The sequence below is a fragment of the Salmo salar genome, chromosome 17, assembly GCF_965601325.2.
Source record: "Salmo salar chromosome 17, fSalSal1, whole genome shotgun sequence".
Classification (NCBI taxonomy): Eukaryota; Metazoa; Chordata; class Actinopteri; order Salmoniformes; family Salmonidae; genus Salmo; species Salmo salar.
The window spans coordinates 60,072,292-60,088,987 of NC_138307.1; the positions used below are offsets into that span (position 1 = coordinate 60,072,292).

General features: G+C 41.7%; 2 protein-coding genes across 15 annotated transcripts; one reads left to right on the forward strand and one right to left on the reverse strand.

The window, feature by feature from the left end:
* Nucleotides 1-26: 26 nt before the first annotated feature.
* On the forward strand, nt 27-8,891 carry LOC123728238 (uncharacterized). 14 transcript variants are annotated; one of them, XM_082963954.1, is made up of 9 exons: nt 50-120; nt 4,933-5,058; nt 5,188-5,353; nt 5,460-5,580; nt 5,662-5,752; nt 5,935-6,022; nt 6,125-6,255; nt 6,376-6,527; nt 6,638-8,891. In XM_082963954.1, exons 3-9 carry the CDS (start codon nt 5,219-5,221, stop codon nt 8,203-8,205), a joined length of 2,286 nt encoding a protein of 761 aa, XP_082820080.1. In that variant the 5' UTR covers nt 50-120; nt 4,933-5,058; nt 5,188-5,218; the 3' UTR covers nt 8,206-8,891. The 14 variants fall into 14 exon arrangements, with proteins under 14 accessions (XP_082820083.1, XP_045555872.2, XP_082820080.1 ...); XM_082963949.1 differs by adding an exon at nt 242-266 and having other exon boundaries at nt 76-120; nt 4,933-5,353; XM_082963952.1 differs by having other exon boundaries at nt 120-266.
* A 162-nt stretch (nt 8,892-9,053) lies between these two features.
* Nucleotides 9,054-10,895, reverse strand: LOC123728239 (protein mono-ADP-ribosyltransferase PARP12-like; the record flags this gene model as incomplete). Its single annotated transcript, XM_045699918.2, has 4 exons — nt 9,054-9,971; nt 10,185-10,333; nt 10,556-10,686; nt 10,797-10,895. Coding segments are annotated over 4 exons (1,047 nt in total), but the record flags the coding sequence as incomplete, so codon positions are not given.
* Nucleotides 10,896-16,696: the final 5,801 nt, after the last annotated feature.

Below are 16,696 nucleotides of genomic sequence, written 5' to 3' on the forward strand. Positions count from 1 at the left end.
CTTGAATAGAAACGTAGTTCACACCCCAGATTTTGAAGTCAAAACAGTCCCTACAGTCAAATTAGTTTTCTTTGCAGCCTCGTTTGAATGTCGCGGTTGAGCAAATTTGTACGGAATGGGGTGAGTTTACGTTACAACGGAAACAAACGTATTATTGGTAAAACGAAAGTTAGATGATACAAACCTCAATGATTTAATGATGGTTGAAATGATTTTCACCTGTATACATTTGATCTACTAGGGCACTGCAATAATAGTAGTGGAAGGTAAGCATACATATATATATCTATGATGTACAGAAAGTTTTGTTTCCAAATTAATTGACATTAATTGTTATTGTAACATTTAGTTCACGCCCTCCATGACCACTTTAGAAGGGGTCCAACATCGGGCAGCGTTGTCTAACATTTGTATTGCTTTGGGGAGGGTTCTGTGGTTTTTGATGGGCACAGGGGATGGTAGTGCTTTTTCCCCCGGGTTTACATTCACCCGTTTGAAGGTTTTACTTCATCATTTCTTGCAACCTAGTAACATTTCCTCATCTGCTTACATGCGCCTCCCCTATATCAGTGTTTTGGTACTTTTTTAACTTTTATTTCTTGTTTTTTACTTAACACGTATTTTTCTTAACTGCATTGTTGGTTAATTAAGGGCTTGTAAGTAATCATTTCACTGTAAGGTCTACTACACCTGTTGTATTCAGCGCATGTGACAAATAAAATGTGATTTGATTTAAAACTGCAGTGAAAATCCTATTTGAATAACGGCGCAAAAGCCCTGTGATTTTTAATATTTCATTCCATTCAGATAATTTCAAATCAAATCCAATTTTATTTGTCACATACACGTGTTTAGCAGATGTTATTGCGGGTGTAGCGAAATGCTTTGAGTACTCTCGACAGTTCATTAGGTATAGAAAACATGCCAGTCTGGCTGTATTTTAAGTTTTGATACTCTGATGCGTTTTCTGTTGCGGATCATCATTCTCCCAAATCGTTTTATAATAATGTAACCACATCCTTCCAGCAGGCACAGTCATTCAGGATAGCGTAATACGTGCTCTACCTCTCTGACCGAGTGGCTATTCCTCGTGGACCTAAAACCCATAATGCTTAATAAATAGCCTATAGCCTAGATATTTGTCATTTAACTTTTTTAAATGCATTACCTTTTATGTGTGGCATAAACACATCATTTAATTTAATCTGACGAAGCTATTTCAAAAGTATCCTGTATGCTACCTGCACATATGTCCCAAAATATAATTCCAGCATCCAAACTGTACAGGTTGTGGTGTTGAAAACGCAAACCATGATGTTGATGCACCCGATGTGGCAACCTGGTCTCAGAGCATTTCGTATTATTCTTTACATAAACCCTAAACACTCTATTTCATGTGATACAGCATGTTACGTTTCATATGGTATGTATTAATTTGTGGATGTCTTTCACCCATTTCGTATGATATGTTACGAATTACAAGACATATTATATTTGATGACCGGCTCGATTCGGTCTTATGTAGCAAAATTTGAAATAATGTTTTTTTTTTTTTTTTTTTACATTGGATAAAAGTAGAGACACAGAGATAGAAAATGGTATATCTTACACACTACAGTTGAGGAACAATGGGAAAGTAATTATGCTTTGAAAGTTGATAAACTTGTAACCTCACTTTTGAGAAAATGGCCCTTGAATGTTTTGGTACCTACTAGAGAGCTCTTCTTTGTCTACACCCATTCAGCAATCATCTCTTTAAGGATTAACATGTAAGGCTATGTACTTAACTATGTACTCAACAACCGAAGATTTCAAGACTAAAGGCTGGTTTATACTATTGGTGTGTTCTTAAATTTAATCTGGATTGCCAGAGTGTGCTCTGGGTGTTCGTAAACACAGAGCGTTGTCAGACTGTCTTACTAAATTCAGAGCGTTTCCCTCTCGGAGCGTTCAGAGCGTTTACTCGACGCTCTGGCCGAGGAGTAGGGTTGATCTGAGTGTTACTATCCTGTACTATCCTCATCATGTTACTATCCTGCATGAATATCCAGGTACCTAACCGACCAGGTTCAATGTTAGCGGGCTAACATTAGGCTATAACTAGCAATGCAAATGGCTCTGAGATATTAATAATATTACTACACAGATCATACACATAACATTAGCTAGCAAGCTAATAGTACACTTTAACTTGACATGAAAACAACTTTCTAACAAAATTAGAAACAACCAAATACAGACATTTGAAGGAGATGTATCTTCTGCTTGGATAGTTCCATCTGTGCTAATGACTTAGTGTCTTTAATTCCAGTTTGTCTACAAATGTATAATTTATATGTTGGATTCGTGTCTCCATCTCAACCAAAAATCTAAGTTAAAGAATAGGACTAAATCAAACTTTTGCTATGAGAGATGGGTTTATTTACAGAGCAATTCAGTTGAGAAATTCCTGTTCACATAAAGTAAAGTGCGACCTAGGTTATTCTGAATTGTTGAATGAATCCCACGTATTCTCAACCATTTGAGACAGAAATCACTGTTATGGGATAGGCCTTTTCACACCGCCTCATCATTATTAGTTTCACTATCTATCATTTTATTTTCTACAGCCAACTATGGAAGGTTTATTTCAATCTGGTATTTAAAAACATATATATTTTTACTAATCTCACTTCTGCAGAAAGTGTCTCACTGTGAGTAATAGGTTCCCAAATGGCCTCACAATTGACCATTTCTTTATTTCTCTCCTCTGAAATGGTATTATTGTGAAACACACTTCCCCTTTTCTAGTAATTGGCAGGTGATTGGCAGAATGAGTCAGAAATGCTGTTGTAGTTTAGCTGTGAATGTCGGCTTGAGAGAAATGCCACCCTCCAGAGTTGTTCTGATACTCTCACTGGAAGTTTTTTAACATATTTATAAGCTTTATATTAAAAGAGCAAATATGAAAATATATGCTGACAATTACTTGTTTATACATACTGTACAAAAAAAACGGTGCAATTCAGTGATCTCTAATTGTCTACATTTTTTCAAACATAGCTATTTACTCTATTGCAAAAGTGATATTTAATTGTGTTTGGTTGTCAACACAACCAAATATCAACATTTGAAGGAGATTTCTCTTCTGCTGGGATAGTTCCATCTGTGTCACTGACTTAGTCTGGCTTAATTCCAGTTTGTCTACAAATTAATGATTGCTATGTTGGATTCATATCGCCATCTTAAGCAAAACTCAAAGTTAAAGAATTGGACTAAATCAAATCAAACTTTAAATGCACTTTAAATAAAGTTTGATGTGATTCAGTTATATTATTTTACTTAGATTTTTGGTTGAGATGGAGATGTGAGCAACATATTAACTTTGAAATCAACCAAATCTTAAAACCTTAGGCCTATATTTATTGTGTATTTTTAGTTGAATCCTGAGTTGAATAGAAACAATAGCTTTTGATGACTTCGCAAATGCTATAGCCTAAATAGTATCATTAATGATATATGTTTCACTCAAGTATGGTTACATTTCATTTGATCAGTTCAATCTTCTCTCTGAAATGACTTCGATAGTGAATTATATATTTTTAATTGGAGCATGTGTAATAATCATTCTCACGATAGCACATTGGTAGTGGTCACTGACAAATATCAAAGCTAAGCAGGGCTGGGCTTGGTTAAAACCCTGGATGAAAAACCAAATGGTAGCTGTAGATATATTAATTCTCCAGTAGGAGGTGCTGCCCAGCCTATTGTTTTTTTCTTATAGTGGAAATAACGTTGAAGATCTAACGTTGTTTCAACCGTACAAATTCAAAATATTTCATACAAAGTTTGACAATGTTGAAAATTGGTTACCATGATGACATAATCCTGTGGTTGAAATTTCACCCGCAAAACAAGTTTACGTTGATGACTTTTTGCAAATCCAATGTATTCTTTTTGCAAATCCAATGTATTTTAAACATAGATTCCATGTGACAATACGTTGACAAATTACATTGAAACAACGTTGATTCAACCAGTTTGTGCCCAGTAGGTATGCTTTCCTTATTGGTTGTGGTGCACTGGCACGAAACCTGTTGGTGGAAAATTTGTTGCAAATATAATTATAGCATAAACATTTTGAAAATCAGATTTCCAACTAGCTGATCATTGTCTGCAGCCGGTTCTGATCGTAGTGTAGGTCTAATGAAACAGGAAGGGAGAGTTAATTAGTCCGTGGTGGTCGGCAAACCCTTAACCTTCTGGCCCGTAGCCATCGACTGTGCCACGAAAGCATGCTGAAGTGGCAAAGTTGATATCCAGGTTTATAAACACAGGGTCGCTACAGTTATTGTTATTTGTGGACGTACATTTTTTTTAGTTAATTCTATAAGGGGAGAGGGTGTTAACTTTTTCTGCAGTACAAGGGCTGGGTCATCTGAAAATATTAACATTGGGGAGGGGTGCATTTCTTTTATGGCACCTCAAGTTGTTTGTTTGTTTACGGTGAGGAATGAGATCTGGCTGTTCTTTGTCAAGGGGTAAGGCAAACAAGGAGGTAAAGTTAAAGAGGGAGAGCGTTGCTGGGATGTTTAACTTTCCCACGTTTGCTTTGGTAGAACACCTGAGATCAGGGGAACTTTTTGCCCCTTTTTTTTTTACTCAGGCAGCATCCAGGATAGCTGGCTGGATATGAGTTTATCTAGATCTAAAGGTTGTCAGTAGATACACAATACCATATCCTCCTCATAGGACAACATACAACCATGTACTGTACGTCCACAATAATGGACTATGTTGTACTTTATTTGATAAACCTTTCAAAGCAACACTAGAAGCCTAGCATCGATTTTATGAATGGAGGCCATGGCAGGATATTCTGTTGTCCTTCTGGCTAACACAAATCTCTCAAATCTCTGTAACGTCTGTTATATAAACCTAACGTCTGTTCAGATTAATGCTGGAGCATCCACTATAAAAGGCACTACAATTGGGAAGTGAAGAGTGGTCAAACTTTGTTGGCCCTGCCAGAAAAACAACGATCTAGAGAGACTTCTGTGACCCTTCTAAGATACAAAGGTGCACTATGTTATATCATATTAAACTAGATAGAAATATTTCACAGTGTGAATGAAGTACATTCTTGGTATGGGAATTGGCAATGGGGATTGGTTGCTTTACCATTGGCATTTTCCTATGCCTTCACAGCGAGGGATCCAAGTGTGTACATTTTGAAGCCATGAGCCGCGGATTCAGTGAAGTTCACCGTTCCTCCACAGTTTCCTCTGTGACCAAGCCCACATACGTACTCACCACAGAGTGGGCGTGGTTCTGGGTGGACGAGTACGGCAAATGGGTCCAGTACGCATCCATTGTAAGTGGTGTGAAACACTCAAACAGGCTGACGTGTTACGAGGACAATAATAGAGACGGTAAACTGTTGTTCCCCTTGAATTTGAGTTATTTTCTATAAATCACAGAAAGAGAAGCACAGATTGTCGTCCATCACCAGTGAAGACCTTGAGAAAAGGTACCAGGAGGATCAAAGTGCTGTGGTGAAGTTCACTGCAGGCCAGCAGTCTTATGAGCTGAGTTTCAGAGGTAACACACATCAACGCTCTTGCACAAAATATATTTAATTTACAACAGACATGGTTCAAATAGTTATTCTCATAATTACAGACATGACGCAAAAAAACAAAAGATACGGTACTGACGGTACTGTAAGGATGGTCAGGCGTCGTCCTGTGTTTGTTTCAACTGCAGACAGCAGGTAATGTACGGATGAGGATGAGCTAAGAGGATGGTCACCATGCTCGGTATTGAACCTAATAAACACTCACAATTGCATAATCAATATTTGGGTAATAAGTGGAGAAATAAATATAGGTATTCAATTGAGCTACTTATTTTCTTAGTGTTGAATGTCATGTTCTCTTTTATATTTATCCTCAGGACAAATAGAACATGCAACTCCTCTCAGAATTTCAGAGATGTTCCTGGATTTTGGGACAAGTCTGCCATACCTGACATTGGATATAAGGTCACTTGTTTACATGTGGTTATTCTGCTTAGGCTTACAGGAAGGTTAGTGTTCAACTTTTTGTTTTAGCAGTGACAACTATTTTGTTTTCCCCTCCTGCAGACAGTCAGTCCCTGTCAGAACTCAGAAGAGTATCAGAAGGTCCAGGCACTTTTCAACAAGACCATGAGGGGCTTCCAAATCACCAGCATCGAGAGGGTCCAAAACAGGGACCTCTGGGAAGTCTTCCAGTGGTATTTTTACATCAACTCTCACACACTATCCTAGTATGTTACTTCCAAAATACTAAGTAAACCCTGGCTTGAACAAGATTATGGGGAAGCAGCTAATGTTTTTACCCCTGTTTTTTTTAGGAAAAGAAATTTGATGAAGAAAAACAATGGGGGTAAAAACAGCAAGGAGTTATATCTCTTCCACGGAACGGACCCAAAACACGTAGACGCCATTTGCAGAGATAACTTCGACTGGAGGCTGTGTGGAACCAATGGAACTGTGTATGGCGAAGGTACCTCATGTTAACCAACTGTCAGAAGTGTAGTCAGATTTTAGAAGCAGTCATGATCTCATTATAGTCAGTCATTCTGTTTTACTGATGATCTTCTCTGTTTGTTTAAGGGAGTTACTTTGCCAGGGATGCCAAGTACTCGCACATCTTCACCAGCCACTCAGGAGTGAGGTCCATGTTTGTTTGTCGGGTGCTTGTTGGCGACTACACATTAGGGAACTCGAACCTCCGTCGCCCCCCTCCAAAAGGCGAGGGAAGCCCGACTCTCTATGACAGCTGTGTGGACAATGTCCTGAAGCCATCCATATATGTGGTGTTTGAAAAGCACCAGGTGTACCCCGAGTTCCTCATCAAATACGATAATGGCGTCATGCACTTGTCCTCTTCGGCTCCAGCTCCACCCAAAACTGTCTCTATCCAATCCACTTACATAGTCCAATACCCAACATCCAAACGGATTCAGGCAGCAGCTGCTGCTACGCTGCCAAACTCTCGAGTTCCATCCACTTACACTTTGAGTCCATCTCAAGCAGCCACCACTTTCTATAATCCAACCAATTCTCTTCCCCCTTCACGTCTCCCAAAACCTGCCCGAACCCCACTGGGATTCAGTCAATCTGCAGTCATCATGAAGCCAGCCCCAAGTTCTCAATTGGTGTATACCACCCTAGGCCAAGCTAATTGGTCTTACACTCCCTCATTCAGCAAACTCCCTCATAAACTCATTACCCAAGCCAGCACCCCCTCTCGTACACCCAGTACCCCCTCTCCTACACACCCTACCCCATCCAGTACCCCCTCTTATACACTACCTACCCCAGCCAGTACCCCCTCTTATACACGCATTACCCCAGCTAGTACCCTGTCTTATACACGCGTTACCCCAGCCAGTACCCCCTCTCGTACACCCACTACCCCAGCCAGTACCCCCTCTCGTACACCCACTACCCCAGCCAGTACCCCCTCTCGTACACCCACTACCCCAGCCAGTACCCCCTCTCGTAAACCCACTACCCCAGCCAGTACCCCCTCTCGTAAACCCACTACCCCAGCCAGTACCCCCTCTCGTACACCCACTACCCCAGCCAGTAGCCCCTCTCGTACACCCACTACCCCAGCCAGTACCCCCTCTCGTAAACCCACTACCCCAGCCAGTACCCCCTCTCGTAAACCCACTACCCCAGCAAATACCCCCTCTCGTACACCCACTACCCCAGCCAGTACCCCGTTTTATACACCCACTAGGCCACCAAGCATCCACTCTCTCACACTCACTCCCTCAGCCAGTGCCCCCTCTCGCACACTCATTACCCCTGGCACTGCCCACACTCGCTCAAGAAACCCCTTTCGCACACTCTCTACCCCTGCCAGCCCCCCTTCTCGCACACTTTCCCGTTCAACTGACACACCCTCTCAGGCTCACACCCGCTCAACGACTATTACTCGCACGCTCCCTGCCAGCAGTAACTCTCACCCACTATCCCCTTCATCCTCATTAAGCACACCTTATCACACACTTTCTCACTCATCATACACCCCCACTTACACAGACTCTTCCACACTCTCGGGGACTCACCACTCCACATCGAGCACTACTTCTGACACATCTTCTACTATCACATCATCTAGAGTGCAGAAGTTAATTAAACAATTTGGTGGTCAAAGTTCAACCTGTTGACAATTTGTAGTGTTTCTGAATGATAATTGCATTTTCATGTCAAATATGCATAGTTGGTGTGTTAAACCCTTGCAACCCTTACAACAAACAAGAATGATGCTCAACACAGCAGGTTAGCGGCACCTTAATTGGGGAGAACGGTCTCGTGGTAATGGCTGGAGCGGAATAGGTGGAATGGTATCAAACACATGGTTTCCAGGTGTTTGATGCCATTCCATTTGCTCCGTTTCGGTCATTATTATGAGCCATTCTCCCCTCAGCAGCCTCCTGTGATGTTCAACTAGTAACAAGGAATATGATGAGCATGTTTCCTTTACTCTGGGACCTCTGGTCTGCTGATCCTTTACTCTGGGACTTCTGGTCTGCTGATCCTTTACTCTGGGACTTCTGGTCTGCTGATCCTTTACTCTGGGACTTCTGGTCTGCTGATCCTTTACTCTGGGACTTCTGGTCTGCTGATCCTTTACTCTGGGACTTCTGGTCTGCTGATCCTTTACTCTGGGACTTCTGTTCTGCTGATTCTTTACTCTGGGACTTCTAGTCTGCTGATCCTTTACTCTGGGACTTCTGTTCTGCTGATCCTTTACTCTGGGACTTCTGGTCTACTGACACATTTTGTAAAGTAGTTGGATTTCTGTGTTTTCTGTGTATTCAACTAAATAAACTAAATGATCAATAGAAAGTCATTGACTGGATGTTTGTTTGACTAGTGGTGTGGAGTAATGCAGAATAAGTAGGGTGCAGTTCAGCAACATCACCCCTAGGGGGAAGAAAACACCTTAAAAAGTAGAAAAAAACATTAACATTTTTTTTATGCAGTTGTGCGTTCAGAAATGACCATGACTGCATTTACACAGGCAGCCCAATTCTGATTATTTTGTCAACACATGATATATGCCATTTATCAGACTCTTTTATCCAAAGTGATTTACAGACATGCGTGCATTCACTTTACGTATGGGTGGTTCAGGGTATAAAAACCACTACCCTGGCATTACATGCGCCATGCTCTACCAACAGCTAAAAAGGACACATCATTTCAAAATAAAGTCCATAAATACAATTTATTTATACATAAAGGTAATTTCCCCCTAAATTTCAAAAGAAAAAATGGACTACCAAGACGTATAGATTATCTAGTGATGCCATAGGTTTACTTTTTGCTTCCATTTTAGTAAACTGTGATCTTCTTGTCCTTGATGGAGGTGCGCGTGGTATGGAGGTCATAGAGCCGACCCAGGGTGGTGGATGAGAGACGAAAGTCATCAGACCTGGCTGAAACGATGGATGTGTCAGGGAGTTCAGGGAGCCAAACTGTGCAGAAGCATGTGTCAAGGTAGGTCTGGGGGTTCTCTGTCCTGTTGGGCAAGGAGATCTGAAACTTGCATTGTTAGGCAGCACAGGGGTGGTTTGTGAGTGTAGCATGACTGGAATAGGTTGCCAGTGCATGTTGTGGTGGCTCTGGTTTTGAACAAAGTTAGGTGGTGGAACATAGGTCCCAGGCCTGGACCCTTCCCTGTACTGAATAAGGTACTCTGCGTAAACCTGGTACTTCCCGACCACCACAAATACAGAGGGATTGTAGATATCATCCACACAGATGTCATAGGAGATGGTGTGACTTCCGTCTTTTGAAGGGGGGCAGAGGTAGCTGGAGTGTCCTTGCGTGTAATTTCCCACCAGCACATGACAAACAAACATGGACCTGACTCCTGACTGGCTGGTGTAGCTGTTGGAGAACTTGGCATCCTTAGAGAAGTAGCTTCCTGGAAAGAGATGGGTTAGAATTAGAACAATCACAGTGACAGTGTGACATTACAAAGACATTTGTTTTGTCAACTTTTCCACTGTATTTCCACAATGTGACGTGAAAGAGAATAGCAAAAAAACATGTTGTCCAATGCCATTTCCACGTAACATAATACATTGTTATATAAACTTAAAAATCTGTTAGATATCACATGAAATGCAGAGCTCACCTTGCCCATAGGGCGTTCCATGTGTTCCACCCATCCTCCAGTCTATGTTCTGCAGGTATATAGCGTCCACGGGTTTAGAGTCTGTTCCATGGAAGAGCTGCTTCTCATTCTCCTTCCCTGCATTTGTCTTTCTCATCACATCTCCTTGCCTTGGGAGAGGAACAACAGATTCATTTGTCCGTATCTTCATTGGCATGTCACCTCATAGCATTTGCAAGTGTTTGCTACTAGAATCTAAGTACCAGTTACCATTAACATGTTACATCTGTTTGCATATGTTATGTTGTAACTGCTTTGATTAATGCAGTCAATATGAACATGTTTCTTGGGTAGATTACATTTCTTTTGGCATGAGGAGTTTGGATTCTTACCACGAAAAGACCTCCCACAGGATCCGATTCTGCACCCTCTCAATACTCTTCACACTGAAGCCAGTCATAGTTTGATGGAAAAGATCCAGAATATTCTTGTGCTCAGTTGAGGAACTCTGCAGAGCAACCCTCTAGAGAGAATGCATTTGAAAATAACATAGTTTTACCAATGTAATAGCTTTATAATGCACTGCCTTCTGACCAGATGGAAGATCTTATGAGTTAAAAAGTGATTATGAACCTTGAATCCAGTTTCAGGTACTGAAGATTTATCCCAGTGACTGGGTAAAGCTTTGGATTTCAGCAGGCAGTCACCAGAGTCTTTCTTGCTGAGGATGAGTAGAGAAAGTTAGACAGTGTTATAAAAAAATACAATCAGTACAGTATAATCTCATCCACCTGGCAGCTCTCTCTCCTAATTTATATCCAATAGCAATTGAGCCCAGGGACGAGGTTAGTGTAGTCTACTCTACAAGATCTTTTACCAAAGTGTGTTGTCACAAGCATCATTAGTATCCCTGATTGCCTGGACGTTGCGGTAGGTGGACAATATAGATGCCACCAGTTCATTAGGTACTCCCCTCTGCTGCAGGGTGTTGATCAGGTGGGGCTCGTATAAGTCATGAGACCTGCCACAATCCACGTCTGCAGCACAGGTTCCTGTAATGTAGTGCTCATAGACATGGAGTCTTCTGCAGCTCCCTTTGTCAGGACAGTAGCCATACTCTCCACTACCTTTGTTGTATGTGAAGCAAACCTGGAGACAAATACAGACCACTCCTGATGAGGGATTGATAAGGACATTGGATAAGTGCAAACTCTGTTTAAGTGCATTGATAAAAGAATGATCTAATAAAGGTAAATGAATCAATAAACCATGATGAATTATTAGTCATACAGCATGGTTAATGAATAATCAATGTAATGATCAATGTAGTGATGGATTGTTCTGATTAGTTCCAGAAAGTCCAGGAACCACTGGAGAGGGAAAGAAATGTGTGTATGCAATTAGTATAGAGAGCAGGGGACAGATGGTAAAGGGAATAAAACTTCAAAGGGTTCCTAACCTTGAGGGAAAGGAACAGGCTGAGCTAGATAGTGATAAACAGTATGTGTGAAGTCAATGGGGGATGCAGGTCACTAACAGTTTGTGTGTAAATGCATGTGCGTAAGTAAGCAAGAACTATAAAATGACTGTTTTGTTATCCTGATGCCAGAATGTTCTCTGAATAAAGCTACAGAAACCTTTTGCAGAAAGCTGAGTCCTTGCCTAATTATTTAACCCATTGTCTTACAAACCTTGGGCATTAGTCAAGGCGAATTGATTATTGATTATTATCATCAAGATATAAAATTCCTTTAACAATTGGTCCTTCGAGCCGGATCTCAAAAACTGCCGCTGTCGTTCCAAAGAGACACCGAAACCGTGCACGGGCGGATGAAATATCCGTAAATCATAGACCTGGCCCTTTACTGTGGGTTCTTTACAGGCCGGTGGCAAACTGGTGCGATTGATGTGAGAGTGAAAGGCGGGAGCAAGTAGAGGATTTTAATGTACTCTGGGTGTTAGACGCTGAAATTGGTGAATGTTATAGCTGGTGACCTGGGGGGGGGGACTGTCACGTCCTGACCAGTAGAGAGGATATTTTGTTATTGTAGTTTGGTCAGGACGTGGCAGAGTGTAGTTTATTTATTTATTACGGGGTTTTATGGTCACTGGTCTGTTTGTATTTCTATGTGTATGTTCTAGGATAGTTTTCTATGTGTAGGTTGGGTGCTGGACTCTCAATTGGAGGCAGGTGTTTCTAGTTGCCTCTGATTGGGAGTCCTATAAATAGGTGTGTGTTTTTGTTTGTCACTTGTGGGTAGTTGTTTGATAGCACTGCTTTTGTTGAGCCTGCTGCTCTGTTCCTGTCGTTAGTTTGTTTATTGTTTTTCCTGTGGATGCTTTGCTCGTATATATTAAAAAGATGAGTATCTACATTTCACCTGCTGCAGTTTGGTCTCTTCAACACGGCTGTAATTATGACACAGGCAGTAAAACCTAAAAATAAAACGGGTTGCAGTGTTTGTCTATGAGCGAGATAAAGACAGGGTTAGGATAGATACGTATGATCATTCTAGCAGAATAACTCTATATTGTGAGAAGGAAAATTAATGGGTGTGATACACATAGAAAACATATTGCTCAAATCAATAGTCGAATTGGAAAAAAAAGCTGGTTTGTTCTTTTAAGCGTGGGATAGAAGCAATGTGTCATATAGCATACGAATAATTATTCTTTGAAATAGAAAAAAGAGCTGGTTTGTTCTTCGAAATAGAAAAAAGAGCTGGTTTGTTCTTTTAAGCGTGGGTGATATAGCATACGAATAATTATTATCTATGGGAGAAGTGAGACCTAATATGGCGGAGTGAGAAACAGATATTATTGTCAACAATTACATTAAGCAACAGATAAATAGGCTGTTAACTAGGGCTTTACGACCCCTGGAAGATAGTTTATAGTTGCATACGTATGCGACCTAATGTCCGATCAATATCCCCTCTATAGATAAAGTTTCGAGAGAGAGTAACTATGCTGGGATGAGTGATTGCGTGTGAGGAGAATTCTGTCAACAATCGCGAGAAAAAGACAGGCAGTAAAACCTAAAAATAAAACAGGTTGCAGTGTTTGTCTATGAGCAAGATAAAGACAGGGTTAGGATAGATACGTGTGATCATTCTAGCAGAATAACTCTATATTGTGAGAAGGAAAATTAATGGGTGTTGATACATATAGAAAACATATTGCTCAAATCAACAGTCGAAATAGAAAAAAAAAAAGCTGGTTTGTTCTTTTAAGCATGGGATAGAAGCAATTACGAATAATTATTCCCCAAATTCTAGGTTAATAATAATTATTCTTCAATTCTAGCTTAACGACGGTAAATAGCATACACATAAAGATTAACAGCGAGTAGACACTGATTGTATTTGATCCAGAGTTGTATAAATTAAAGCACATAGAATAAAAGATAGTTTAAGGTTCTTACGAATAATCCTTTTAAAATTCTAGGTAGGGAAAACAAGCAGAATAAATACGAGTGTACTTTAACAACATGGGTGGTAAATCCTCTAAGGAGATCCCGGTATTGACGGGAGATGAACGTTTTATGCTGGGAAAAGATAAGAGGAACATTTATTTTGCCCCGAAATGGAGGAAGAAATACGATTTTGATGGATGTTTAAATGTTGTTAGATTGGAATCACTGGTTAAAGAAATACATAGGGTCTGTGGGGATAAGACAGAGAAGCAGCGCACAGAAGGCCTTGACACCGCTTGTGTCTGGCTGGCAGAAGCTAGAAAGAGAGCGGAGGGGGCCAAGAGTAAGGAAGTTACAAAGAATGAATGTTTGGGTAGCCAGGAGCAGACAGAGAGGACTCCCACGGCTCCCACAGAGACACCATCTAAACCCAAATTATACCCCTCCCTGGCTGACCAGGGGTGGCGGGAGAACCCAGATAACGAGGTGGTGGTAGTGAGACGGAGGCAACCACATCAAGTGCCGCCCGTACCAATACCCCCTCCCCCATATGCTGGTCCTCAGGGAGCTGAGGGAGGTAGAGAGGAAGAGACACAGGGAGGAGGACAGGATTTAGCCACTTTATTGAGAAAGTGGATTGAAACAGAGGTGGGGAGAAAGATGGGAACTAGGGGAAGAGAGCGTGTTCGTGGTGCTGCACAACCCAGAGCCCTCAGTAGACTCGTTTCCCATAACCAAAGTCCGGATAGGAATAGACAAGAGGGAAGTGGGGATGATTCGGAATGGATAGAAGAGAAGGAGAGGACAGTCAGACAGTACCCTCTGATAGCCTTACCTAAACCCCGAGCTGGGGATGACGGACAGGGGCCGACACTGGAGGTATATAGAGCATGGACTCAGAGAGATGTAGCCAGGGCAGTAGAAGGGGTAGGACATCCCAAGACAGGTATGGATGGGTTCAAGAGAGATTTGTAGGCTCTGACAGCCAGCTTTAAACTAAACACGGGTGAAGTAGAGAGAGCAGTTAGACAGCTGGTGGGAAAAGATTGGGCAGCAGTTAGGGGAAATTGGGTACCAGAAAATGGTGATTTGATAGTAGTGCCCTGGGCGACAGATGGACAATATGTCGAGAAAATCACACAGCTGTGTAATAATCTGAGAGACCACCATTACCGACATGCAGATTTCTCTAAGGTTCACGAGTGTAAACAAGAAGACAGTGAGAATATAAGCCAATACCTAGAGAGATTAAAGGACGTGTTCAACGCAAATAGTGGGTTAATAGAACCCCCGGGAGTGGATGGATTTCATGCCCCGTATCACCAGCAATTAAAAATTGCTTTCCTCAGTGGAATGCGCCCTGAGATAAGTCGCGCCATCAAACAGAACCTAGTAGGGTGGGGGCTAGCAGATCTGAGGGAATTAAAGAGATATGCAGTACACTATGAGCAACTTGGCAAAGGTGAGAAAGAGAAGAAGGAAAGGAAAGGAGCAGAGTATCTGATGGCCACTCTAGGAGAGATTGCAGGGAATGGTAGAGGTGACAAAAGAGAACAGAATAGCAGGAAAGGGGAGAAAGAGGAATACAACTGTTTCAATTGTCACAAGCTAGGACACTTTGCTAGACAGTGTAAAGCACCGTGTAACCACTGCAGGGAGGGAAACCATTCTCGTAGAGATTGTAACAAAAACAGAGACAAGCAAGGCCAGAGAGGGAGTAGAGACAAATACAGAGAGAAGAAGGTCAAGGCGCCCACAGCCAGACTCAGAGGAGGAGGAGGATGAGGCATGACTAACTATGGAGAGCGGGGGAACAAACACTAGTGAGGGGAAACAGGATTTTCAGGATTTAGTTATAAACAGCGATTGTGAAGTTTTTGAATTGGCTACAATTGATTTGGCATTACAACAAGAACAGAAACCCTATTTAACACTAACAGTAATGGGAGATAGAATCACATTTCTGTGTGATACTGGGGCGTGTCGCACAGCAATCTGTGAAGACGAGGCTCCCAAAGGGATAAAAAGTAATGGGGAACAGATAATAGTACGGTCAGCATCAGGACATCAATTCATGGAGCGGTTGTCTGCTCCTATAGCCCTGAAACATGAGTCATCTGGGGGAGAAGCCACTGTCCCGGTTCTAATATCTAAACTATGCCCAGTAAACTTGTTGGGCAGGGATGTGATGACAAAATGAAATGTGGCAGTCACACACACTGAGAGGGGAATGAAGGCATACGTTGTCAGAGACAACATGGTTGTCTGTGGAGACGGGGAACCATGTTATTGGTACAGTCAGGATTTGCTGAGGGGGGGATAACAGATATTCCTAAAACCTTGATGGAACTCTCCGACCAACTGGCACAAGGACTCATTAAAATGTCACCTGATGACTTACACTGTACTCTCTGGTATAACAAACGCCAAGGTCCAGATCTTGTCTATGAGGAAGCATTACTTAGAACCCCAGAGAGAACTATAGGGTTAAAGTGGTTACACTATGACAGCACTCATGTTGCTGTGGAAGTTGAGCTACTTCCACAAGACCAGACATTGTTCAGAGAAAGGTGGAGCCCCCATGTATCTCTCGCCAGGGAGCCCCCAGAAAGGTGGGAGGAAATGGGCCAGTGGGTGTCACAGGGGAGGAAAATCACAAACTGGGTCGTCATGATTAGTGGAGATCAACACAGTCCCTCAACCGATAGGTATCGCAAGAAGCTATATTGGAGAGCTAATAGTGTTCCTTCTGTACACCTAGAAGCCAGGATATCTTAAAGGGGTATACACACATGGCATTTTGGAAGTTTTGTTTTCTGAGTTTTAATTAAGCACGTGAAATTCTTTTGATAGGGAATGTTCTGGGAACCTGGGATACAAAATGTAGATACAGTTTTTAGCCTTCATTTGTCTAATGTAGTAAGAAACACGGTTCTGAAAGGGTGGTATGACTTTTGACCCCTCTGGTGACTTTTCCTGTGTGGTCTGATCAGCCACATTGAAAAGCCATTTGGATGGTGAATTTAAGGTCATTGGAGAGACTATCGGCTCCGTTGGCAGGCATGTATTTTAGTTTTGATTTTAAGTTTATGTTTGGTAAATTCGCTAGGAGGAGATA